The sequence below is a fragment of the Vipera berus genome (assembly GCF_964194415.1).
Source record: "Vipera berus genome assembly, chromosome: 7".
Taxonomy (NCBI): Eukaryota; Metazoa; Chordata; class Lepidosauria; order Squamata; family Viperidae; genus Vipera; species Vipera berus.
In genome coordinates this window covers 9,055,255-9,082,399 of record NC_138209.1, presented here as the reverse complement: position 1 = coordinate 9,082,399, position 27,145 = coordinate 9,055,255, and the positions used below count along the sequence as shown (strand labels likewise).

Below are 27,145 nucleotides of genomic sequence, written 5' to 3'. Positions count from 1 at the left end.
TTTTTATTTATTTATTTAATAAGATACTGATAGTAAAAACCGAAACACCATATTAAAACTGCCTTAAAACAGTTTAAGGCAAAAATAATGAATAAATAAAACTAAATCGTACAATTATTCATTCATAGACAGGAATAGCATGAATTTCAGTCACAATTTTTCTCACCTTCAAGTCTCTATGAACAATGGGAGTTTTGCATTGGTGCAGCCTAGCAACAGCTTCACAGGCATCACAAAAAATTCTTAGCGCTTCTGATTCAGTAAAGCCCGTTTGTAATCTCTGGTTCATCTGATTCACTATTTGCCCCGCTACAAAGAAGGAATAAAAATAATGCTTTAAAGAAAGAAGGTTTTAGCAGATCGGATGCTAAATTTAAATATTAAATATTTCATTGAATAAATTAAATCTTCAAAAGCGTAAAATGCTTCACACAATGTCGCTCTTCCAAGTAAGAATTTAGATTTCATCTATTATTTACTAGAGACAAATACTAAGAATACAGTTAACGTGGACATTTCACAATAACAAATTGAATCAAAACATTTTTAAAAAATTTAATTTTAAAAACGGCAATTTGAATGGCAAACTAGCCTGATAAAAGTAAGTCCCAATTTACGGATAATAAACTGCAAGTCCAAGCAGAAATAACAAAATTAATTGTGCCACATTGGAGAGAGTATCTTCTGCAGATCAATCTGAAACACTGATTCTATATGAAATGTGCTCTCTGAATATTTCGTATAGCCCTAACAGTATGAGTGGATCACTGTCATTTTTGTGCCGTTTTTGCTTTCTAAAAAGAAGCAACAAAATGGAGGAACATTAACAAGTGAGGTTGGCTATGGATAGTCTATTTCACTCTGGTGTATCTATATCCAAAGCTGCTGTAATTTTGTTCATAACCTTGCATGCTAGAGAAATATTTTTGTATTGAAATGACCAAAAAAAATGTACTTACCGCGGCAATATTCCATTAAGATAAGCACCTCCCACACATTGTCACTAACAGAGTTGACAGCACAATCCAAATAGCCTACAATATTCTTGTGCCCAGACAGTTCTTTCTGTAAAAAGAGAAATGTTAAGAATAAAGAAAAAAAAGAATATGCTAATTTTTAAGATCAAAAACAAAAGTAACTCTACTATAAACTATCAATGCAAACTATCAATCATCAGTTAATTATTTGATGATGTATTAGGCATTTTATAAATATTTTTTCTTGTTATCACTTTGAATACAGACTCTCAACAATGTGATATCTGAAATAGAATAGAATAGAGCTGGAAGGGACCTTGGAGGTCTTCTAGTCCAGCCCCCCGCTCAAGCAGGAGAAGCTATACCATCTAAGGTGATTGTTTAGTCTCTTCTTAAAAACCTCCAGTGATGGAGCACCCACAATTTCTGAAGGCAAGCTGTTCCATTGGTTAATTGTCCTCACTGTTAGGAAGTTTCTCCTTAATTCCAGGTTGCTTTTCTCTTTGGTCAGTTTCCAACCATTGTTTCTCATCCTTCCCTCTGGTGCTTTGGAGAATAACGTGACCCCCTCTTCTTTGCGACAGCCCCTAAAATACTGGAATACTACTATCATGTCGCCCCAGTTTCTTCTTTTCTTTAGACTAGCCAAACCCAAGTCCTGCAGCCGTTCTTCGTCTGTTTTAGTCTCCAGGCTTTTGATTATTTTAGTTGCTCTCAACATCTTTCTTGTAGTATGGTGGCCAAAATTGGTTATAATATTCCAGATGTGGTCTTGAAATAGATTAATCTCTCCTAAATCTCCCCTAAAGTGCTAGGCTATATTAACAGAGGGATAGAAGCAAGATCACGTGAAATGTTAATACCACTTTACAATGCCTTGGTAAGGCCACACTTGGAATACTGCATCCAGTTTTGGTCACCATGATGTAAAAAAGATGTTGAGACTCTAGAAAGAGGTCAGAGAAGAACAACAAAGATGATTAGGGGACTGGAGGCTAAAACATACAAAGAACGGTTGCTGGAATTGGGTATGTCTAGTTTAATGAAGAGAAGGACCAGGGGGGACAGGAAAGCAGTGTTCCAATATCTCAGGGGCTGCCACAAAGAAGAGGGAGTCATGCTATTCTCCAAAGCACCTGAAAGCAGGACAAGAAGCAACAGATGGAAACTAGTCAAGGAGACAAGCAACCTAGAACTAAGGAGAAATTTCCTGACAGTTAGAACAATTAATCAGTGGAACAACCTGCCTCCAGAAGCGGTGAATTCTCCAACACTGGAAGTTTATAAGAAGAGACTGGACAGCCATTTGTCTGAAAGGGTATAGGGCAGGGGTCTTCAAACTTGGCCCTTTTATGACTTGTGGACTTGGAGTTGAAGTCCACAAGTCATAAAAGGGCCAAATATGAAGACCCTTGGTATAGTGTTTCCTGCTTGAGCAGGGAGTTGGACTAGATAACCTCCAAGATCCCATTATATTATTATTATTATTATTATTATTATTATTATTATTATTATTATTATTATTATTATTATTATTATTATTATTATTATTATTATTATTATTCTACAAAATTTTGCGTTATCTATTACTGGCTTAGAATCATTAAATTATTTATTTCCTCATATCAAAGAACCACATGTAAACACAATGAAAACAAATTCAAACGTTAGATCACAAACTAATGCATGCTTTCTAAACAATCTCCACCCACTCACATATATGCACATCACAAAACCTATATTAACTTACCATTATTGTTATTTCCCTTTTGCAAATATTGAGGTCAGGCACATTATTTACATACATTCTTTTCAATGCACATCGAACTCCACCATGAGTGCGCACAAGGAGTACCGTCGAAAAGCCACCTACAAGAACAGTACTATGAGTAAGTTCAACTTTTTAAGTTAAGAAACTAAAGTTTATTCCTTAAAAAATAATTCAGATGATCAATATTCTTGAATGCTTCCATTTAGTAGAATTATGTGAAAATCTGCTAGGAGATATGCAGTAAAGCAGAGGTCCCCAACCTTGGCAACTCTCAGAATTCCTCAGCCAGCCAAGCTGGCTGAGGAATTCTGGGAGTTGAAGTCCACAAGTCTTAAAGTTCCCAAGGTTGGGGACCCCTGCAGTAAAGGACAAATGCCTATTATTTTCACATTTCAGAATTTCATTTATTTAGAAAGAAGGAATTAGGTTCAAGCAGTCTACTGAATCCAAACCTGGAAAGCCAATATATCAAAATAATCAGAGAAGAAGGAATTTTTATTCAAAAAATAACTATTACTGCAAATTCTGCAACTTCACAGAAACTTCTGCAAACATCCTATGAAATGTCCAAACTATGCTTCCCAGAATGGTTTATACAGGGACAAACAGAAATTCTTGAAAACAGTTTTAGAAACATTTAATGATGCAGCTGAAGTTAATACAAACTAGAAAAACAAATTTCATGCGACAGCCTGATACAGCATACTCAACCACTGTAAATTTCAAATTTTTGTTCCACAACATAGCTTTTATACAATTTACCAGTTTTAAATATTGATCTAGTTCAGTATTGCCTTGTAAACTTTTAAAGACCTCATCAGCCTTCCATCCTTCCGAGGTAGGTAAAATGAGGACCCAGATTGTTGGGGGCAATAAGCTGACTTTGTAATAATGCCGCTGGGGGGGGGGGGGTGAAAGCCCTAGTGAGCAGGCATATACATAGAATGAAGGCTACTGCTAAGCTTGTAAGCCGCCCTGGGTCTTCGGAGAAGGGCGGGATATAAATGGAATTAAAATAAATAAAAATAAAATAAATAAAAGCAAATCCTTTCTGAATATATCCTGAATGCTTTCTTTTTTTAACTATAAATCACCCACAGTCACTTAGGTGAAATGGGCTGTGTAGAAACGTGATGGATGGATGGATGGATGGATGGATGCAGTTCCCGAGATACCACATCACTTGTTAGATGAGCAAATCAAAAATATGGATACAGGTAGTCCTCAACATGGCTATTCATTCAGGGACTGTTGAAGCTATGGCAATTCTGAACAAAGGGACTTACAACTCTGCCCAAAGTTACAGCCACTGCAATGTTCCCACTATCACATGATCAAAATGTGGGCACTTTGCAGCCCACCCACACTTACGATTGCAGGGGTGCTGCCAGTCTCCCTCATCTGCCTATCTACCCCCATCTATGCCCTCTGGGCTCCTAGCACTCCATACCTCAAGCCCCTATTTGATTTTTAATCGTCTTTCTTGCTTCCGCTACTGATCAGGGATGCATGCACGGTCTGCTCCTTTGCATGGCAGCTGTTGGCTACTTGAGGCTTTCTTCCCAAGGCTGTACAGGTGGTTTCCTTGCAAGACCTGGGGAAGATGGCCTCCCGTGGTTTCCTCACCAAAGAGCACATTTTGTCAGCAGCATGAGGAAGAAAACAACAAAGCTCACCCAGGGTAGTGGAGCACCTGGTGGCAGGGGCCTCCAATGTGCAAGGTGATAACAGCAGCGGCTGGAACTGGGCTGGCTGTGAATAAGCCTGCCTCGTAATTCTGCCTCCTATTTTCCCCGTAATAACAACCCTGTTAGGTAGGTAGGACTGAGAGGCAGTGATGGCCCAAAGTCACCAGCCGGCTTTGATGACTAAGGAAAGCCTCAAGGTCTGGTCAGCATCTTAAAACTCTGTACACCAAGCTGGCTGTCATTTTGCGGCACTTTATCAGAATGCAAATTATATTAACACAGACTCATATGCTAAAACACCCAATTCTTCTTCAAAAGAACTTCTGCCATAAACGGTAGCTAGTCTAAGAACTGACTCTGTAGAAAAAGAATACTCCAGTATCACGGAGGGCTGAATAAGTCCAGGTTGAACATTCTCACATAGCTTTTCAATTTGAACAAACAATACTGCATATTTTAAAAAAAAACCTGGATCAATATTTTCACCGTCACTGAGACACCAATGAGTTTGCCCTTAGATGACAACATCTCCTAGCACCTTTTGAATCTATCACTGTTCCAGATAGTAAACTGTAATATCCTGTAACAGAGTGTGATTGTACTAATGTTTGATTATTTCCAACATCTTATTTATTCAAGTTTTTTTTACATTAACAGACTAGTTATTTATAGAATTACAGAAGAAAAGTTGTTGACCGGATAAAGCAAAATGTGAGAATAAGATTTGCAAGTCTTCCATTTCACAAAAGTCCTCGCTAAGCATATGTGGGCACGTTCATACCCTTAAACCCTTCCCACTGTAAAACCTTGACAAAATTGCCAGGCTTTATGTAGAAACCCTATAACCGCTCTTAATCTACTTAAAATACACACAAATACACACCAAGTATGCAACCCTCTGGCTAGCTACTGCTTTCTCCATAACAAATTCTGAGACTCAAGACATCATCATCATCATCATCATAATAATAATAATAATAATTTTATTTGTATACCGCCCTTCTCCCGAAGGACTCAGGGCGGTGAACAGGGCAAACATATAAAAATACAAAAATACAAAAATTAAAAGAGATTAAACAAGTTGCCCAAAGCTTACAACAATAAGTTAAAATACATTAAAACAATAATAAAACCCAAACCCAAATCATGATAGTACTATGCCTGTGGTGGCGAACCTATGGCACGGGTGCCACAGGTGGCACGCCGAGCCCTCTCTGTGGGCACGCACGTCGTCGCCCCAATCCTAGGCCTTCAGCAGGGCTTTATAAAAACTTTTCGCTTTAGGCCTCTGCCGCCATGTACAAAAAAAAAAGGTTCAATCAATCAATTTCAACTTCTCGCGGGGAAAAAAAGTTGGAATTGATTGATTGAACTTTTTAGTCCCACCCAGTCTGCCGTTACCACGGCAGCCATGCCCACCCAATTGGCCATGCCCACCCAAAGGACCACCCGATGATACATAAGTGGGTTTTGGGTTGCAGTTTGGGCACTCGGTCTCTAAAAGGTTTGCCATCACTGTTCTATGCTGTTTAAAGCTCTTGCATTTTTAAGAGATTCCTTTTATTAAATATAGGGGCTTTGCAGAACTTCAGCTTTAAAGGCAAAAACATGTTTCAGTGTATGTGGGGATTCGAAAACTCCACCTCTCTGCAACTCCTTACACCAAATACCTTCTTCTATAATCAGGCGCAAGTAGAAGTGTGATCTTGAGGAAAATAAAGCATCTGGGTTGCAGACAGATGCAACATTCCAGTCAATCCAAAGAATATTTTGCATTGCACAGCCCTAGAAACCGCCAAAGCACCAATGACCGGAGAGTTCAATTCCCATTCCAAATGAAGGAAGCTTCAGGCAGCTTCAGCAACTAAAACTGGTCCAGTTAGACTAGAAAGCGACCCTAACAAACAAGTTTCAAAAGCCACATCCTCAACAGTAGGATTTTGAAACTGCATTCCACAGAAAACTAGGATTCTACAAGGCCTGGACTGAAGGGGTTTTAGTTTTTAATATTGTTTTAATTGTTGGGCTTAAGTAATTTAATCTACTTTAATTTATACTATTTTTATATTGTATTTTACGCTGCCCTGTAAACCGCCCTGAGTCCTTCGGGAATAGGGTGGTATAAAAATTTAATTAAATAAATAAATAAATAAATGGGTTCAACAGAATTAATGGGGGTGGGGGGGTCTCTGCAGGAACCAAGAAAAAAATGCCATACTGTAGCCCAGGGGTAGGCAACCTTGGCTCTTTTATGACTTGTGGACTTCAACTCCCAGAATTCCGGAGCCAGCATGGCTCAGCTTGGAAACTCCTCAGCATGGCTGGCTCAGGAATTCTGGGAGTTGAAGTCCGCGAGTCATGAAAGAGCCAAGGCTACCCCTGCTGTAGCCCCAAGTAGAAGGGATTCCCCCCCCCCATACTCTGTTATGAAGAGTTTCCCAGGCCCAACTTCAGTCACTTGTGAGAATTTTTTTTTAAGGGGAAAAAAAAATCTCTGCATAATAAAATTGTTATGGACACTCCTAAAGAATAAGTTGAAGATGGCCGAGTTTCATATCCTTTTTCTCTTGGTCCCTTCAGAGAATTTCTCCGCACTCTCCAGGGGTTCCGGAGGGAGAAAAAAGTTCTTAACAATCATTTTTTTCGCAGCCTGAAAAAAGTTTGAACCTATTTTGTTCACATTAAAGAGTGTACGATACGTCAGATAAAAGATTCCAAAAAGTCGTTTTGGAGCAGACTGGAATGGGAACGAAGCACCTATCTGCAACCTTTTAAAGCAGATGCATCTCCTTCTGAAATGGCATGACTATCATGCAGTCCTAGAAACAGTGTAAGCTAAAAGTCAAAGTTACGCATTTCAAAACACTGTTTTGAATCAAAACTAAATCCTACCATACAAGTCTCTGCACGGTTTCTTGGGAAGGTTTTTCAGAAGTGGTTTGTCACTGCCTCCTTCCTAGGGCTGAGAGAAAGTGGCTGGCCCAAAAGGTCATTCAGTTGGCTTCATGCCCAAGGTCGGACTAGAACTCACAGTCGCCCAGTTTCTAGCTTGATGCCTCAACTACTACTACAAACTAGCTTTCACAGAAGGAGCTTATAAATGCTGGTAAATTCAAGCCGTGTGAACATTTTTTCCTAAGTCTATAAAGAATTATGGGAATTTCACATCCCCAAATTATTGATCCCTACAACCCCTGACCAGTGTTCTCTCATCAATATTGCATTCCAAAATAAGATTCCTAGGAAAACAGTTTCTAGAAAAATAACTAGACATCTTTCACAGAAAGAAGGAACTTTAAAAGACTAAGTTTTATTTTATTCAAATTTTTGTTATCAGAGGTCCACTTTGTGTGTGGTTGAGTCCCAGTTCATAAAATCTTATAACATAATGCAGTCGTTAAAATGTACTATAACGTGTAGTTTTCTACAAGTGAATATATTCTAAATCTTTCAGCTTAATGCCTTCCTTCTTTTCACGTCACTCCCCAATTTCTTTTTAAATTTTGCTGCCTTAATTCACAGGAGTACATTTTTGAAAAACTGGAAAAGTCTTACTGGCAAAAGAGCATTTTTCAAAATCTTACATGATGTTTTTCTTTTTAATTAAAACATGCACAGTATACCTGTCTGTTGTCTGTCTATACATATTTCTCTCTCAAAAGGGCTAGCACTTCAAAATAGAACAATATTAAAATCATTTTAAAGTACAAAAAGAGCGTTAAAAAATTCAGAACATTTCTATGGAATTCTCTTTTCCCGGAGTGACGATGCCTCACCCACTCTCCTGGGCTTCTGTAAGTTACTCAAAATGGTCTTACTGTACTCTGTCTTTGACCCAAACTGAATAAGGGCATCGTACTAGTTTTCAAAAGGAATGTTAATTGTTTAGTTGTCTTGTTATTTTTAACACTCACTGACAAGAGTCCACTGGAATTGGGGCAGCTTAGAAATGCTGCAAATTGAATGTATTACTGTAAAGCAGAGAGAGATCACAGAATAAAATGTAGGCTGTAGGCAAAAGCTTTCCTAAACAGGAAGGTCCTTAACCCCCTAGCAAAAGATGTCCTAAAAAATGCAACTGTTTCTCTGAGGGAAGAGAGTCCCATCATTTAGGAGTTGTTGTTGTTGTTGTTAGTTGCGAAGCTGTGTCCAACCCATCGCGACCCCATGGAAAACGTTCCTCCAGGCCTTCCTGTCCTGTACCATCTTCTGGAGTCTGTTTAAGCTGACGCCTACTGCTTCAGTGACTCCATCCAGCCACCTCATTCTCTGTCATCCCCTTCTTCTCTCGCCCTCAACCTTTCCCAGCATGAGGCTCTTCTCCAGTGAGTCCTTCCTTCTCATTAGGTGGCCAAAGTATTTGAGTTTCAACTTCAGGATTTGGCCTTCTAAAGAGCAGTCAGGGTTAATCTCCTCTAGGACTGACCGGTTTGATCGCCTTGCAGTCCAAGGGACTTGCAGGAGTCTTCTCCAGCACCATAGTTCAAAGGCCTCAATTTTTTGGCGCTCAGCCTTTCTTGTGGTCCAACTTTCACAGCCATACATTGCCATTGGGAAGACCATAGCCTTCACTATACACACTTTTGTCGGCAGGGTGATGTCTCTGCTTTTTAGTGTGCTGTCTAGATTTGCCATGGCTTTCCTCCCCAGCAGCAAGCATCTTTTAATTTCTTGGCTACAATCCCCGTCTGCGGTGATCTTGGAGCCCAAGAAAATAAAATCTGTCACTACCTCCATTTCTTCCCCATCTATTTGCCAGGAATTGAGAAGGCCGGATGCCATGATCTTGGTTTTCTTAATGTTAAGTTTCAAGCCAACGTTTGCACTCTCCTTCACCATCAACAAGAGGCTCTTTAGTTAGGAGTAGTTACTGATACATTATTTTCCCTTTATCTCCACAATAGTTGGAGACACAGGAAGGGCCAAATCCATCAGATCTTAAGCTGCAGAAACACTGACATGGACAAATCAGCCTGTGTGTAGAGAGTGTAAAAGGTGGTCTTGATGGAGAGAGGGCAAGGCAATGATCATACAAACTTAGCTTAAGGTAAGGTAGAGATATATAAAATCTTTAAAACAGGCTCCTCCCTAATTCCCATGAAGACAAAAGAACAAGGAGAAGCACATTCAATCTTGCCAGTTTCTGATACTGTTGTATAACCATTCTAATAAAATTAGTTTTAGGCTTAAGTGGCATCTGTTTCTTGATCTGGACTATCTTATAAGACTGACACTCTACAATGTCTTAGTCATGAAGAACCTTCTGAACTGTGCTGGAAATAAACTGGTCATGAATACAATCTTCACAGGGTAATGTGATCTTGCCACTGAAAATCTATTAAAATTCTCACTGGTACAGTTTGAACAATCATAGTTTGCAAAGATTCTTCAAAGATTGTTAGCCACTTTTTTTCACTGCTGCTGTAACACTGAACAGTCACTAAACAAACGGTTTTAAGTGGAAGACTACCAATAATATGGGGAACCTGAATGCTCTACAGCAAGGGTCTTCAAACTCTGCCCTTTTATGACTCATGGACTTCAACTCCCAGAATTCCTCAGACAATGTGCTTGGCTGAAGAATTCTGGGAGTTGAAGTCCATGAGTCATAAAAGGGCCGAGTTTGAAGACCCCTACTCTACAGTACTGGTCTTAAAAGGCGTTAGCCATCATGGTTGATCTTCACGGAACAGTTCCAATTTCCTGCATAAACAATCAACCACTATTTCAGATCCAAATCCAGGTCTGAAGCTAAATTAATATAGATCCAAAGAATCCCAACTCAAGAATCTAAGATACCACCAAATGCTAAAGCACCTGGTTCAAGAACAAAAAAAATGAAGATGTTTATAGAAATTCCCAGTCATCCAGGTCATGGTTGCCCCAAAGGTGCTTTTTTCAAAAGGCAACTGGACTTTTGTTTTTCCTTCAAGGTGTTTTGCTTCTCATCCAAGAGGTTTCTTGAGTTCTGGTTGCCTTTTGAAAAAGCACCTTGGAGACAGTAAATTGAAGACTGCCGAAAACCTTTCCCAATACTTTTTAGACCTCACAATCTTTTTTTATTAAAGATTTCCCAGTATTTGCCTTATTATTAGATCCTACACCCTCCCTATCAGGCCTCTCCTTACACTGATCAATCAGGAACAGACACAGTTACAGGCAGTCCCTAAGTTACAAGCCTTTCCATTACGGTCAAAAATCAGAGTCTGTCCATTACAGTCATAAATCATAATATTCTATTTTCACAAAAAATTTTTGCAGTGGTCATTAAGGGAATGCCACAGTAATAAAATGAATGCTGCAATTGTTAAGCAATCGCCAGAGTCATTAAGTGAATCCATTGTTCACTACGGAACAGTTTTGCTGAAAAATGGAAGTGCTGGTTTTCAGCAAAACTGTTTATAAAATGCAGTCACATCACCGTGGGATGCTGCAAACAGCAGTAAATGTGGCCACGTTGCCAGCACCCGAAGTGCGGTCATGTGGCCAGGGAAGAACTGTCAGAACTTCAGATCCAGGTCATAAGTCCCCTTTTTCAGATAAGTCATAACTTCAAATGATCTCTAGGTGACCGATCGTAAGAGAAGGACTGTGTGTACATATTTGGTCTCAAATAACTAAGAACCGTCTCTACAACTTCAAACTGTATAAACAAAAATGTATCCATAACAAAACAGCAAGAAGAAACCACTGGTATATCATTAGACAAAGCATCTGAATTAATTTCTCCAAGCAATAATCAGTTTGTGTAAATAAACGACAGCCTGTGTATACATAGCTTATTCAAGTATTATTTTGTCGGACTGGAAAAAAAATTAGGTATTGACACATCACATGTAAATTTCACTAATACAGTAATTTCAAAAGCAACTATCACGAGGCAGAGCAAAATATTTGACTATATTAAGCTTCTACAGAAATTTTTTGAAAGAAAATATAATTGCAATTATTGTTTGATTCACAAAACTGCATAAATGTTTAATTTAATTTTTCCTAGAGCAATTAATACAAAAAAGGGCATAATGTGGCTATGTGGAATCAGCAGAGCAAAAATGATTCAAAATCACCACCAAAAATAATGACATAAAACAAGTTTTCCTTTAATACACGCATTTTCTGAACAAGCATGCCAACTGATTTCTATAACAAAGCATTTTGTTGTATTAACTGAACAGAGCTGATACAGTATAGTATACAGTAAGCAGCATATTTCAAATTAAGTCTGTGTGTGCTTTGTCTCATAGATTTATTTATTCAATTTTAATTCCATTACAAACTCATGACTCTCAGTTTGACATTTTTGTAACAAAGCAGTTGGATTTGAACTCTGGCTAATTAGTATTTCACCATATAGAAAAACTATTTCAGCATTCAGCATACACTCATATTCTGAAAACATCACAGATCTTCAGAAAAAAAAAGGGTGGCATCTTAAAAATCACAACCACCTGCATAATATCCTCCCCCCACTATCCTTTTAAACTGTATACAATGGGAGTCCTCCCTTGAAGGCTGAAGACAATTACCAAACATCTACTTGTCAGAAAAACAAAGCCATTAATGGTCAGGATGACAGACCAAAATATTCAGAAAATGCCAGATCTCCTATTTCTGATGTAAACATAACTTTCTTTTCTACGTTCTTGAGTCTTTCCTGCATTCTTATGATTCTGCAGGAAATCAGACATGGAACAACTAACTTCTAGATTTGAATCTAAATGCTATGCTGCTGTTGGCGTAAATGAGTGGTTAACGTTCTTTCACCTTTAATAGCTAGACGGAACAAGGAATCTTAATTTAAGGCAACCCTATAAGGGGGACACTGCGAAATTCCTTCAAAGTTCCAAAATACTTTTTATGTCTTAAATGATGGTTCTAGACAAATATAGCAATAAAGTTACATTATATATTCTACCAATTCCTGAAGTTAGAATGTTAGAATAGAATAGAGCTGGAAGGGATCATGGAGGTCTTCTAGTCCAGCCTCTGCTCAAGCAGAAGGACCTATACCAGGGGTAGGCAACCTTGGCTCTTTTGTGACTCATGGACTTCAACTCCCAGAATTCCTGAGCCAGCCATGCTGAGGGGAAAGGGAGAGGTTTCCAAGCTGAGCCATGCTAGCTCAGGAATTCTGGGAGTTGAAGTCCACGAGTCACAAAAGAGCCGAGGTTGCCTACCCCTGACCTATACCATCTCAGACAGGTGAGTGTCCAGGCTCTTTTTAAAGAGATTTCTGGGGGTAAGCTGTTCCAGTGGTTGATTGTCCTCACTGTCAGGAAGTTTTATCTCACTTCTAGGACAGGGGTCCCCAACCCCCGGTCCATGGACCGGCACCAGGCCGTGGCATGTCAGCAACCGGGCCACGCAAATAAGCGAAGCCCCATCCGTGGGATGCAGGCAGCACACGCAATCACAGCCCCTCTGGTCTGTGGAAAAATATTTCTCCACAGAACTGGTCCCTGGTGCCCAAAAGGTTGGGGGCTTCTGTTCTAGAACATTCCTCACTACCATTCTTAAGAATAGCCCCTCCCTAACTCCTATATTTTTTATTTCATGAATTTCCAAACATCCTCCCTGGGTCTTCTTTCCACAGTGTAAAAGTCATTTAGTAGAATTTCCTCCATGTGTTATAAAATAATCCCCATGAATTAAGCAGCATACACCATACTTCTTGGTATCATTTTCAGAACAGTTTCCCTAATGCCTAATAATAGACAGCTGTGGCCTCTTCCTCTACAAATGTCTAAGAAAACGTGCTCACAATTTCCTAGATTATGTTCCTGTAAATTTTCATAGGCATTATAGACAAATTCCCACCCAAAACCAACTTTTAATTTACTTCAAGGATAAGAAGCGGTTTCATTAAAGCAAGTTATATGAATGAATCAGATACAATAACACGTCTGTAAATCTCAATCACTACTTTGAACTGAATCTATATTGATTCACTAAAAAAATATTAATATGTCTTTTCCACATACGCAGCAATGGCTCTTCTGCAGAAGCCAGAAAGGTAGTTAAATTTAGGAAGGAGAGGTAGTTAGTTCATCCTATCCTTTTTTTCAAGCTACAGAACCTTTTAACATACTGCAGTTTCCAGTCAGGGAAAAGGAAGCAACAACCAAACACACCTGTAGATGTTTACTCAGCTATGTAGTTTAAACATGCACTCTTAAGCCCAAACAAGTTAAAACAAAAGCAGACTGATACTTTGATACAATCAATATTATGATCTCCTCACTTAAATCTTTCTTGCACGATTCAAGGAGTGAGCTGTTCTTCCACCTGCCTTTTAATTTATATATAGTGTTTTAAATTAAAGTAATTTAACAGTCTTTTTCCTGGTTTTCTATTTTAGATACAGGTAGTCCTCGACTTACGGCAACTGACCCCAAAATTTCTGTTGTTAAGTGAGGCAGTCATTAAATGAGTTTGGCCCCATTTTACGATCTGTCTTGCCACAGTTGGTAAAGGAATCACTCTAGCTGTTAAGGAAGTAACACGGTTACTAAGTGAATCTGGCTTCCCCATTGACTTTGCTTGTCAGAAAGTCGCAAAAGGGGATCACACGAATCTGGGACACTGCAACCGTCCTAAGTATGAGCCCGTTGCCAAGCGTCTGAATTCTGGTAACATGGAGATGCCACAAGGGTTATAACTGTGAAAAATGGTGATGTCCCTTTTTTCCAGTGCCATTATAACTTTGAATGGTCACCGGCGTCAACTTCCCTCCGCCCAGTACGCTCCCACAGAGAGGGCCTCCTCAGGGTGCCACCGGTCAAAGAATGTCGACTGGTGGCCCCCAGGGGGAGGGCGTTCTCTGTGGGCGCGCCGGATTTATGGAACCATCTTCCGGTCAAGCTCCGGATGGCGCCTGACCTCCGCTCCTTCCGGCGCGATCTCAAAACCTACCTTTTTGAACAAGCTGGCCTGGCCTGATGGGATGGGGTTGGATTTTATACATTTGTTTTAACTTTTTTAATGTGTACTAACTTATTCATGGGCATTGTTGTTTAATCGCTTTTAATTTTTGTATCTTGTTTTTTAATATGTATTGCCCTGTTCACCGCCCTGAGTCCTTCGGGAGAAGGGCGGTATACAAATTGAATTAATAATAATAATAATAATAATAATAATAATAATAATAATAATAATAATAATAATAAATGGACTGTTGAAAGTTGAGGACTACCTGTACATTAATTCAAGATATGTCAAGCCAGAAGAATGAGAATGTTCCATGTCCCTTTGATTAAACCATGTCATCTATAAGGGCACAGCAGGTGTGCCTTCTCTGCAGTGGCACTACTGCCTCCGAAATGAGATTCCCCTCTCTGAGATCCAGGTAGTTTTCCAAACTATTCTCTTGGACCTTGGGACAGAGTGGACAGGCCCTTTAGATTGGTGTGTTGTCTGGACTGCCACCTTGTACCTATTTTGCAATTCGTTTCAGATAACTGTACTCGTTATTTACTTGTTTTATGTTGTTGTTGTAGTTTACTTTGCGAGTTACTCGGCTTCAGTTCAAGTGGGGTGGCATCAGAAACTAAATAAATTTTGAGACTTCCGGGTGGCGCTTCAGCGGCGTGGACGGTCGAAATAGACCACCAGCCCTCTGATTCCGTAAAAGCCACGGAGCAGCCGACAATCAGCTGTTCCGCGGCTGAAAACCCTTCCCCTCGGGCGAAGAGGAGATTCCAGGTAGGGGTAGAGCTCCCCTAGAGCCCCAGAGTGTTTATTCTGGGGCTTGGAGGGTGTGAGCTCCCCCGAAGCCTGGAAACACTCCGGATCGCAGGATTTCTCTGCTTCAAAGCAGAGCAAGACGCTGAATCCACTCCTGCTGGACTTGACTTGATCTGATCGTTATCTTGAGGAATTAACGCAGGCAGAGCGGATGCGGGAGCAGTATAAACAGCAAGTATAAGACTAACTCTGGAATCTCAACTTTCTTTCTGTTGTTTTAAAAAGAAAGGGAAGATGGTGCCTGAATGATTCTTTGTAACAAAGAATCGAAAGTGCTTTGAAAAACAATTATAGAAGTGTTATTATAGTTACTTTAGTTTTGTTATAAGGGAGTTAAAGGGTGGAAGGTTTGTTAATGTTGTAACAGATATTTAGCATATGTTTGCATAAGATTGCTATATGTAATACCCTGTATTCTGAATACCCTGTATTCAGTCCGGGGGGGGGGGAGGGAAGGGGGAGGGTTGATGGGGAGGGGGGGGTTAATTATTAAAAAATTTTGTAAAACTTTTCAATAAAAAAAAGAAACTAAATAAATTTTAAAAACAAAAATATTTTAACAGCGGGAATCTGTTATAAAAAAATATATTAAATCAAAAATAAGATACAAGCCCTAGCGCATTCATGAACAGAGCGTGCACTGTTTAATTAAATTAACCATGCGACTGAGAGAAATTGATTAAACAGCATTAAAATGGCAATGACTCACAACTGGAAAGCATTTTATTATTATCAATATCTGGACCTTCATAATAATAAATCACTATATGCAAATCGTCAGAATGAGCAATGTGATGAGCACAAATAGAACACAGCCACAGACTTACACTCCCCTTGCCCTGCCTTCCTCCATCACACTACAAACAGTTGAGCTATGGGACTATTTTTCATTAGCTCCAGACAGTCTTTTTACCCATGCCTAAAAGTGGAAATCAACTTTCAAGCAAAGGGTATGACTTTGGCACCACAGAAGCAAAGATAGTTGGGATTAATGGTTTAATTCATGCATAATGCTAAATCACCCAAAACAGGACTGAAAATTTAATTCCTAAAGTAATTTTTTATTTATATTGTGTAAGTGAAGTTTTTATTATTTTGAATTACCCGAAGTATGGGCAGTGTATAAACATTGTAAAATGAATAAATACATTTCCTAAGGAGGAAAGGAGATTGACCAAATAAGCCTAAAATTTCCTAGGCTGTATTTTTTATCATTAGAAAGAGACAAATCCAGCCAGTGCCTTGGAATAATACAGTCATGTTAAATAGACACTTTGCATTAAGATCTTTTTCTTCTTGATAAATCATACATTTTATATTGCAAAAAAATTTTTTTTCAAACAAGCAATTGCAAGAAGTGAGATAAATAGATTGGGTCTGCCATTTCTTTCAAATTTAAAATCATTTCCCTATATAAATTTACCCATCAATGATAAGGAAAATAGATATTATGCCTATTACGCCCTCCTAAAAATAGTATTGTAGACCATGAAGCAATGTGAAAAGATATGGCACCCTGGGGAAGATTTAAACCTGTTTCCTTAGCTAAATATACACAAAGAGATGCTTTGATCTCAAAGAACTACTTGCATCCGATGTTGCCTTTATATTTATAGTGTCTGCTGAGTATTAATTTTTGGAATATCAAATTAACCCTTATCTACCCCAAAATAACATTAAACTGCAGTATGCAAATATCATCAACTTATCAATAAGCCTATCTAAATATCTGAGTATCAGCTTCCAACCAGATCAATATGAAATGCAGTGCTGCTAAGCTTTCACTATTGTTATCAGCTCATGTTGCTGACAGGTTACGAAACTTGCAGTGACCGTAGCAGCCAACATTAGCAGAATAATTCTTTATACAAACTGGAAAGCTATAGCCGGCCTGTCAAGCTTGTTCTCCAGATACACTGAACTTCAGTCCCCATAATCCTTAAATGCCTATATTTGTCAGTACATTTCTACCCTTCCTATCTGAGTTTCCTATCTACTGCTTAAGAACCCCTAAGGATTCATTCCAGGATTTATATTTCACTCCTGGAATCACCAAGAAAGGTATCTATATCTGTGATTTTTGCAAAGATTAAATCCCATCCAAAAGGGCAAACTTATTTTGCTCGCGTAAAGAACGCGCAGTGTGACCCCTGAAGTACAATGTAGTACAATGCTTTGGATCCCAAAAAATTGCCTTTTATAAACAAAGAACAGAGTGGGGGAAAAACTGGAAAAAATCAAATACATTAGTCTGTTAGGAAAAACCATGTGTCGCTATTACTTTAATCCTGTTTTTTTTCTGATACCATTAAAAATCCATTTAAGGTGGGTCCCAATTATATTCAGTTTTGTGCTGAGAAAAACGGACCACAATACTCTTGGGTGTTATAGCAAAATTTCTGGGTGGCCTGAGGGTCCAAGGATGAGCGAGCAGAGAGCACAGGAGTTCTAACTTGTGGAGAACACAGAAAGAAGGACAGGGGACAGGCCACACAGAAGCCCAGACTAGGGTTCAGACAACGTGCTTTCTCAAAGGCACCTCTGAGAAGAACCCTGGTGCCAAACACATCGCTCTGAATAGCTACTGGCAAAAATGACATGTTCGTTTGGCTATTTCTACCATTACAGCTTGGCAGCTACTGCTGCTAATAAAAGGATTCAAGGTATCTGGAAGCAGTTGCTACAGCCAGGACACTTCAGTCTCCCATTTTAGTAGAAAGCCAGATATCCAACATTTCAGAAGTCCCATCTTCCTGCCTGCCACAACACTGCAGGCTCTTCCTCCACAGCCCTTCACGATAAGGTCAGGAAACACGATTCTACCAGAATGCTGGACTCTTGTTTGGAAGCTGTCACCGTTGTTTCTTCAATAGCATCTCTGTGGCTGTCTAGTCCAGGAGGAGGCAACCTTGGCTCTTTTATGACTCGTGGACTTCAACTCCCAGAATTCCTGAGCCAGCTGTGCTGGCTCAGGAATTCTGGGAGTTGAAGTCCACGAGTCATAAAAGAGCCAAGGTTGCCTACCCCTGGTCTAGTCTGACACTGCTCTCTCTGCCGTTTCTCTCTGCTAAGCCATATAAGTTGTCACATTCTTCACGTGCCTTGGATGCACCTTTACCTTCCTCCTATGGCAAAGGGCATCCAAATCCAGCTTCCAGAAGTACCTAAACAAACACACACACACACAACACACACACGTACCCCAGATCAGACACACACACACACCCCTTAGCTTGCTCCTGTGGATTAGAAGGCCTGTTCTAAAATCCATTTTACTCCAGGAGGATTGCCAAAGCTATTGGTCTACGTAAGCTGAATCTAGCAGCAGGACTGACAAGGAGATCTAGATAAGCAAGAAATTCCCACAGGATAGCAAGTGGTGAATTCTCACTTTCCACAATAGCATCTCTTTCCCCTTTTTTCTTTTGACTTCTCTCTCTCTCTCTCTCTCCCTCCCTCAACTCATTCTCTTCATGATGCTTGCTCCATCCTCCTTGCCTTCCCCCTCCCTGCTTTTATGTGTGTGTGTGTGTGTGTGTGTGCGCGCGCGCATGCATGCAATAATCCCAAAGCTGCCAAGCAGAAACTTGGTGGAAGGGAAATGAACCCTGGAAGATGGAAAGCCGAGCCAACTGCCCCTTGGGACATTTTCACTCAATGAGGTACATGCAAAGATAAAGCACACCATTTCTCAAGGGCTATCTTGTCTGGTCAGCTGCCATGCCTCGGAGACTTCCACAACAGCGTTCCCCTCAACTGTCTTGCTTCCAAGGGAAGGGAAGAGCTCCAATCCCATCACCCCAACCAGCTGATCAGGGACGACAGAGGCTACAGCTCGAGCTTCTAGAAGGCAGAGCAAAAAGTCCCCCACAATAGGAGAAATGTTCGTCCTTTCAACGCTACCACCACCGTTGTGTCTTATTGTTGCTTTTGTCGTTATCGGTAGCACTGCTTAGGAATCACAGAAATACACTATTTTAGTGAGATACAACACCGCAAAGCTTTTGCCTTTAGGACTGAAAACCACACACTTTACTTATCGGCAACTTTCCATTTCCCATGACTGATAACATCAAACTCACTAATGCAACTGCAAAACTGTGTACAGTGTAATACGGAAATTATTCAGATGTACATAAGATACATTAATGTGTACATAGCAAAAGTACTTTCCTTTGTGTAAATAATATTTGCCACTTAAGGGCTTGCAAGGTTGACTCAACTGGGTTGTATTTACTGTCGTGTGTAGCTAAACACCTTCCATCCTGCATATTTAATTTCCTCTTGTGTTTTTTAATTTTATTTATTTATATCTCGCTTTTGTTACTCTTATAAACTCAAAAGCGTTGAATATATCCAACACACCTTCCCCCCCCTGTTATCCTCACAACAATCCTGTGAGGTGAGTTCGGCTGAGAGATTGTCCCAAGGTCAATTTAGGTAACTGAATTCATACACACGCTGCTGAACCAGTTTACCCTGGCCTGTTACGTTCCAGCTTGGCAAACAAATGCTCTAAAATGCACAAACGGTCGTTCAGTTCCTTATCACTCAGGTCAATAATACATGTCTTTTTTTTTCAAACAGCAAGCCTGAGAAAGATATGGGGGCAATCGCCTTAAACATATAAGGCAACTGTCTTCTTGGTATCCCTAAACAAACAGCTACTGACAGCTTCTTCTCAATATATGCCTTCTCAAATATACCGTACAACTACTTATGGATTACAGACATTCATATCCTGCCTTTACCCCAAGAGCTTAAGACTGTTTCCTCTTTCATTTTATTTCCCATTAGCTATCACTCTTGAGGCAAGCAGAGCTGAAAAAATGGGATCGGTCCGACATTAATTCAACAGTTCCAAAGGGTTCTTCGGTCAGTTTGGTATAGTGATTAAGGCATCCAGCTAGAAATTAGGAGACCATGAGTTCTAGTCCACCTTAATCACAAAACTGGGTGATCTTGGGCCAATCTCTTTATCTCAGCCTTGGAAAGGAAGCAATGGCAAACCACTTCTAAAAAAAACCTTGCCAACAAAACTGCAAGAACTTGTCTGTGCAGTTTCCAAATATTGGACGTGATCGAAAGAGGGAAAAATAAACATGCTATTGAGCAGTGTGATGTGCTGGCTAAGACACCAGACTAGATAGCGTGAGTTCTAGTTCTACTCTAAGCAAATAGCCTGTTGGGTGACCTTGAGCCAATAGCTCTCTCTCAACCCTAGGAAGAAGGCAATAGCAAGCCATTTCTGAAATCTTGCCAAGATTTGTCCAAGAAGTCACAAGGCACCAACATTGACTCAAAGGCACATGCACACACACACACACAAACACAAACAAGGTTCAAAGTTGGAGCAGGGCAGGCTACCTAAGATGACACATTTATTCTATTAAAAAAGATTATCTAATTCCAGCAGGTCCAATGGCACCAATAGATTCAGACACAGCCTCTATCAGGCTTTCTAAATAAATAACTATGTACACTGCACATACTTTGTTAGCAGGATGCAGGCAACACTTAGCTTGCGTAGAAAAGTGCAAGGACAATTCAATAAATTGGGTTTGGGTTCTGCTTGTGGCATACTGGTGAAAATATACCACTTAAGTTATACTCAGTTTTGATTGGTAGTATGCTCTTATAACTAGCATAGAATGCTGCATTCAGACTAAGTATAACTTAAGTTCATTATCTTCTAGTCTATTTGCTATCTTACTCAAAAGTATTATGTGAAAGCACTGATTAACCAAAACTATAACTTCTCATTCATATTGTATACTTTGCATAACACTATCATAGTTTGATGGTTATGTATGTATAATTATTTGAATTATAAAAGAGGTTGCCAGAATTGCAAAGTGAAGTGCTAGCCTCCAACATCATTTTTATTTCCAAAAACATCTCCAGTCCCCTCATGGACCCAGGTAAGTGTTATGGTACAGCTGTAACTTAATATTTTTTTTCATTATACCCCCTTCCTCTGAAAAAGGGAAGCAGAAAAGGACTGGCAGTAACATTCTACAAATTAATGCTTTGTACCCTATTATGACCTCCATGGCATCTACATTATGAATAGGCAATGCCTCCCAGCAACCATTTTGCAATTTCAGTTCACTTCAAAATTCTAAATATGACCACTAGATTATAACAAGTATTAGAAGTTATCTAATAATGAATTTATGCTCCAGATAAATACCGTTTATGGAGTCTTACGGCAAGATCAATAAGACAAACCTCTGAAGGATGCAGTTTTTTATGACAGCATTAAATTTTGGTTATTTTTACAGAGTTGAGGAGAAATGGATTACACTTACAATTTGCCTTATAACCCAGTCATGGGGAAGAGGGGTACCTGTTCCATAAGAATCATAATTTATTGCTAAATATATTTAGAAGAAACACCAAAAAAAATGCTCAGGTTTTCAGCATATATAAATTAACCAGCGTATCTTAATAATCATCAAATACATCTGCAAGCTTCTATATTGGAGAAACAAATCCAGGCACAATGTATCCGACTGGAAGACATCTTCTTTCTCTCTCCCCCTCCCCCTCTTTTTTTAATCAAATATATCATTAACCTATGCCCACAAATCAGCTTGTACATCTTTTTCCCACTCTCAGCTTTACATCAGTAATCATCTACAAGTGCTGTATGCAAAACTTTCCAAAGTTGAAAGCTGCCTTATTCTGTTTCAACAAAAACAAAAATAAGGTACTTCTGACACTTGAAGAGCATCAAATTTGGGACTGTAGTTTTTACAATTCCTTAAAACTCCGTTATTTTACAGATGTATCAATCACGCTACAAACTGGAGGCAATCTGTCACGTTTTTATTTATGGAAAGAGGCGGCCTGTTCTTTCAGGACAATTCCTTTCATTATTTTAACTACAAACATGAGTGGAAAACAGTCATTAGTGAAACTCATAAATGAGGGGAAAAAATTACTTATCCTTTGCATTCAACTACACCCATATAAACTCATGCTGTTTCCTTAAAAATACTAAATTTGTTTTGAATGCCACTTTAACCTAGGGCAGGAATCCCCTTTCCCCCAAACATACTTTTATTTTAAACATGCAAAAGTTCAACAGTAGGAATTGTTTTCAGCCGAACAGGACAATTATAATGTATTTCATGTAAATCTGCCTTTGAAGATGGCTTGGAAATTTAAATTAGCGCAGCATGCGACCATTCAGAGGCTGGGAAATCTGAACATGTAACACTTCTTCTGAACTAATTGTATTAGTAACAAACCTGCTTTCAGGACAGGTTCACAGTGTTTTTAATAAATGGCTTGTTCTTATGTTACCGTTCCTGCACAGATTTTTTACAGTGACAGTGGAATGCCCTCTAAATTATTGTATAAAATTATTTATACATACAAATGCAGTATGACAAGGGCCTTTCTGGAAGGGACAGGCCCGTAAGTATATAATCTTTCTGTTATTCGGTGTTTGACCATCTTAATGAGCAGCCTTTAGATGAATCCTGAACATGAGTTTCTTAACTTTAGAATGCAAACAGCTGATAAAATTCAGTCATTTTACTTAACTATATTTTCACATGCCTATCTCCAATGCTTAATTTGCTGTCTTGTATCTCCATCGCTATATGCCATTCTGGGAGAAACAGACCCTATACTCACTTATATATCGGGTAGGAGATATGGAAGTATAGCCAGCCTCACCAGCAGGCTGAAGAACAGCTTCTACCCATGGGCTGTCAGGCTCCGGAACGGGAACTAACTCTATGTATGATTGACTTGCGAGGTCGGTGTGTTGTGCAATTAGCTCACATGGTATAACAAGATGGTGGGGTTTGTTGTCACTGTGAGTTGTGGGGGGGGCACGAAGGGAGGCTCAGCCAATCTCACTGTATACATGTTGTACTTTGATAATAAAGGTTCATTCATTATAACCACCCTCAACAATAATTAAGTTATGCACCTAGAATCTTGAGCCGATTACCAATGGATTTGCAACACCCTGAACCCTAATGTACAGAGGCTCACAGGATGGATGGATGCAAACCATTAAAGTGGACCTTGACGTCCTCTGACCGTGTCAAACAAAAAGAAGACAAGCTTTTATTTGATTGACAGGCTTAAGGGTGACTTTGGGCCAGCCACTCTCTCTCAGCCCAACCCACCTCACAGAGGTGTTTCCTATGGGGAAAACAGGAGACAGGAGCATTACATACGTCCACTGCTTTGTAACAGACAGATGGCATAAAAATTGAATATAATAAACTGCCTATCTCGGGTCCTTCATAACCTAAGTGGATAAAAATGCCAAATCCAATTTAAACATCCGGCTGACCGTGTGATCGACCATAATAATATAGATGTATATTTTTTTCCTCCTCATTTACCCTTCCTCCCCTTCCAAAATGACCACCTTTACGTCCTGAGAACCAATTTCCCTTGCAGGAAGCACAGACACCCCCCCCACCTCCTCAAATATTACAATCAAGAACCAATATTTCAATTTTGCACCTGTGCCGTAATCGAGATAGGATGGGATTCAGTCGGAATGTGAAACGGAATATCGAGGGTCTCCTGCTCGAGCAGGGAGGGGGCTGGACTAGAAGACCTCCAAGGTCCCTTCCCGCTGCCTTCTGATTCGCATCATTCCCCTTCGGGAACGACTCCCCCCCGCGCTCCTTGAACCCCACAACCCACGCAGGTTCCCCCAAATGCCTGGCTTTGCTCGCTTCCCAGCTACACACACACACACACACACAAACACACAACCAACCAACCCTTCGGGGGGGAGGGAGGGAGGGAGGGAGGGAACCAAAGGCTTGTGCCCAGCAGTCCCGGGTTTTCTCGGGGTTAGAAAAGCAGAAGTCGGACGGCAGGGAAGCACCAGGTCGGCCACTTCTGCGCCCCTCGAGCACCCCTAGAAGAAGCGGGGTAAGGGAAGGACCCCGCCCCGCCCGCCTGTCACTGGCCGGGAGTCCCTTCGGCTCTGCCGAAACGCCAAGCCCGGGAAGGGAAGCGGCGCCGGGGCTGCTCCAGGCCCCGCCGCCCGCTCTCACCTTCGGCCAGCACCTCCTCCGCCGTGACCTGGAAGCGCCCCACGGCGAAGACCCTGCTGCTGCCCACCGCCAGGGAGCCCGCCACGGCGCCCGACGACGACGATGCCCCGCCGCCGCCGCCGCCGTTGCTGCCGCCGGTGCCGTCCGACTTGGGCATCCGAGAAAACTTCTTCATGGCGGGCGAGAAGCGTGTCGACACCGGAGGGAGGCGAGGAAGCGACCGGGCGGAGAGGAGGAGGAGGAGGAGGAGGAAGAAGAGGAGGAGGAGGAGGAGACGCCGCCTGCCTACCCGCCCTTCCCTGAGGGGCTGGGACCGCGCCGGGGGGGGGGGGCTCGCACGCCCGTCCCCGCACTGGGAAGCCCGAGGCGACCGCCGCCCCTTCGGCAGCCTGCAGCCGCTCCTCGCCTCACATGCCGAGAGCGGAAGGGCCCTGCCAGGGAAGCCCAGCCCAAGCCCGAGCCCGGCGGCGGCCGCCCTCGCTCCCAACCAGCAGCAGCAGCAGCAGCAGCAGCGCCGCCTCCCGCCCGGACCGCCTCTCGGGCGCTGAGGGAAAAGGAAACGCCCCCCCCTCCTCCCCGCAAACCTCGGCCGGGCGCGCGCCGCGGCCCAGATTAAGGGCGCCGGCGTTCCGCTGAGGCAGGCGGGCGCGCGCGCGCGCGCACGACGCGACCTAAAAGGCTTTCGCTCGCGAGCCGAGGAGGATTGGCGGCGGGAGGGAGGGAGGGAGGGTGTGTGTGTGGGGGGGGTGTAAGGGTGGGGCCAAGCGAGGGGAAGGGTGGGCGTGCCTTTTTGTAGGTTGTGCGAGAGGGATTGGCGGGGAGGGGGAGGGGGGGGAAAGGCGTGTCTCCAACTTGAGGAAAGTTTGCGCAAGCGCGCTGCTGATTCTGCCTCCCCGCTAACCTTCCTCGTCGTCCCCCCTTTTTGCCTCTTCCTCCTCCTCCCTCCTCCTTCTCCTCCCGCTGCCGGAAGTGAGGTTGGCGTGCCCAGAAGAGCGCGCGTGCTAGAGGGGCTGGAGAAGGACTGTAGGGGCGGGGTGGGTGAGGTGGATGCTTCCTCCGCTGCTGTGGGAGTTACGTGTGGTTGCTGCGCTTTTTGGGGGGGGGGAGGGGGGAGAAAATGTGTGTCTGCATACCGACTGGAGCTCCCGCCACTTGATTTCCCCCCGGTGCAAGGGGACTGCAGTTCCCCTTGTCTTTCCCCGTGCAAGAGGACTGCAGTTCCCATCAGTTTCCCCCCGTGCAAAGGGACAGCAGTTCCAATCGTCCTCCCCCGTGCAAGGGAACTGCAGTTCCCATCGTCTCTTCCCCCACCACCATGCAAGGGGACTGCAGTTCCCATCATTTTCCCCACTGTGTCTTAAAGGGTTGAGCTGCTTCCTGGGAGGAAACTTGGCTCAAGTCTATGCTTGGCTCCCTGCGTGGTGTGGGACTCTGAATCCAACCTGGTTATAAGAGGGGGTGGGGGGGGTGGGACAAAGATGAGATTTGTGCATATTGCCTCAGCTCAGGATACTAAATTAATAAAACATGCATGCTCCTTGCATCTGGAGAGCACCAAGCTGGAAAAGACTCAAGATTGAAGCTCTGCCTTTCTTGGGGCAAGATTTGTGCAACATCTGTTTGGGTTTTAGTGCCAAAATTGGATGATTAAGCAACACTTTATATGCATGCAAAATAGATTTGCAGAACTGGCTGGACCAAGGATAGTTCTGTGAAAACTTCCTGCATGAATAGTACAGAGTTACAGATAGCCCTCGACTTACTAGCAAAATTGAGCCCAAAATTTCTATTGATAAACAAGGCAGTTAAAGTGAGTCATGCTCCTGTTTTATGACAATTTTTGCCATAGTTAAGTGAATCATACTGTTAAGCAAATTTGGCTTTCCCCCCCCCCCCACTTTGCTTGTCAGAAACCAGCTGGGAAGGTTACAAATGGTGATCATATGATCCCAGGATATTGCAGCCATCACAAATACATGCCAGTTGCCAAGTCCCCAAATTTTGATCACATGACCACACCGTGGGGATGCTGTGGTGGTTGTAAGTGTGAAAACTGGTCACAAGTCACTTTTTCCAGTGCATTGCAACTTCAAACTGTTACTAAACCAATAGTTGTTACTTGAGGACTAGCTGTGTTCGAAAGAACATGCAAAATGGAATAACCAATCCATTGGTTGGGACTGCACCTTTTAGGCAGATTTTTTCTGAAACGTTGAATGTCCCTGCCATAAATAAACTAGAGTCATGTTATCTGAGGTATTGCCTGCAACTTTATGATCCCACACAAACTCTTTAAGTGGTTTCAAAAGTCTTTTCTGTTGTGAAAGTTGGAATAATAGGAAAATGGATCTTTACAGAGAATAGCTGATAATATAAGGGTGATTCACGGTATGGTAGAAATCCTTTGAAACTCTTGTGTTAACAAGTATGATTCAGACTAAAAATCTCTTAAGTGTGCAGGCCACTACATGTCTTAATTCCCAAAATGACGTTTGGTGTTTGTCTAATACAGGTAGCCCTCAACTTCTAACCACAATTGGACCAGAATTTCTGTTGCTAAGCAAGGTGGTTGGGTAAGTGAGTTGCACCCAATTTTATGAGCTTTTTGCCAGGGTTGTTAAGCAAATCACAGCAGTTGCTAAGTGGATTGTGTAGTCATCGACTTTGGTGGAAGCCAGCTAGGAAGGTCACAAATGGTGATCTTGGATGCTGCAACTGTCATGAATACATACCAAGGGGCCAAATTTTGATCACATGATTGTGGGGAGGCAACAGTTGTAAGTCAAGGAGTGTCATTAAGTCATTATTTTCAGTGCCGGTGTCACTTTGAACTGTCGCTGAACGAGTAATTGGAAGTAAAGGAACTACATTTACTGATGGTCTGGCCAAAGTCTTACATATTGTCTTTGAGAAAATTTGGAGAAT

The 27,145-nt window shown here is 41.5% G+C and overlaps 1 protein-coding gene across 3 annotated transcripts in view; it reads right to left on the bottom strand.

Annotated features, from left to right (window-relative positions):
* BMP2K (BMP2 inducible kinase) overlaps nucleotides 1-24,689 on the bottom strand; it is a 71,421-nt gene extending 46,732 nt beyond the window's left edge. For 2 of the 3 annotated variants that reach the window (XR_014027125.1, XM_081332872.1), the window contains exons 1-4: nucleotides 24,221-24,689; nucleotides 2,728-2,846; nucleotides 960-1,065; nucleotides 167-309 (exon numbers count right to left, since the gene is read on the bottom strand). Coding sequence is in view for 2 of the 3 variants with exons in the window: in XM_081332872.1 (XP_081188998.1) it covers nucleotides 167-309; nucleotides 960-1,065; nucleotides 2,728-2,846; nucleotides 24,221-24,395 (543 nt within the window). In the remaining variant the exon portion in view is untranslated. The remainder of the gene's footprint in view (nucleotides 1-166; nucleotides 310-959; nucleotides 1,066-2,727; nucleotides 2,847-24,220) is intronic. The other variant, XM_081332873.1, reaches the window with a different exon arrangement.
* Between the last annotated feature and the right edge of the window lie 2,456 nt (nucleotides 24,690-27,145).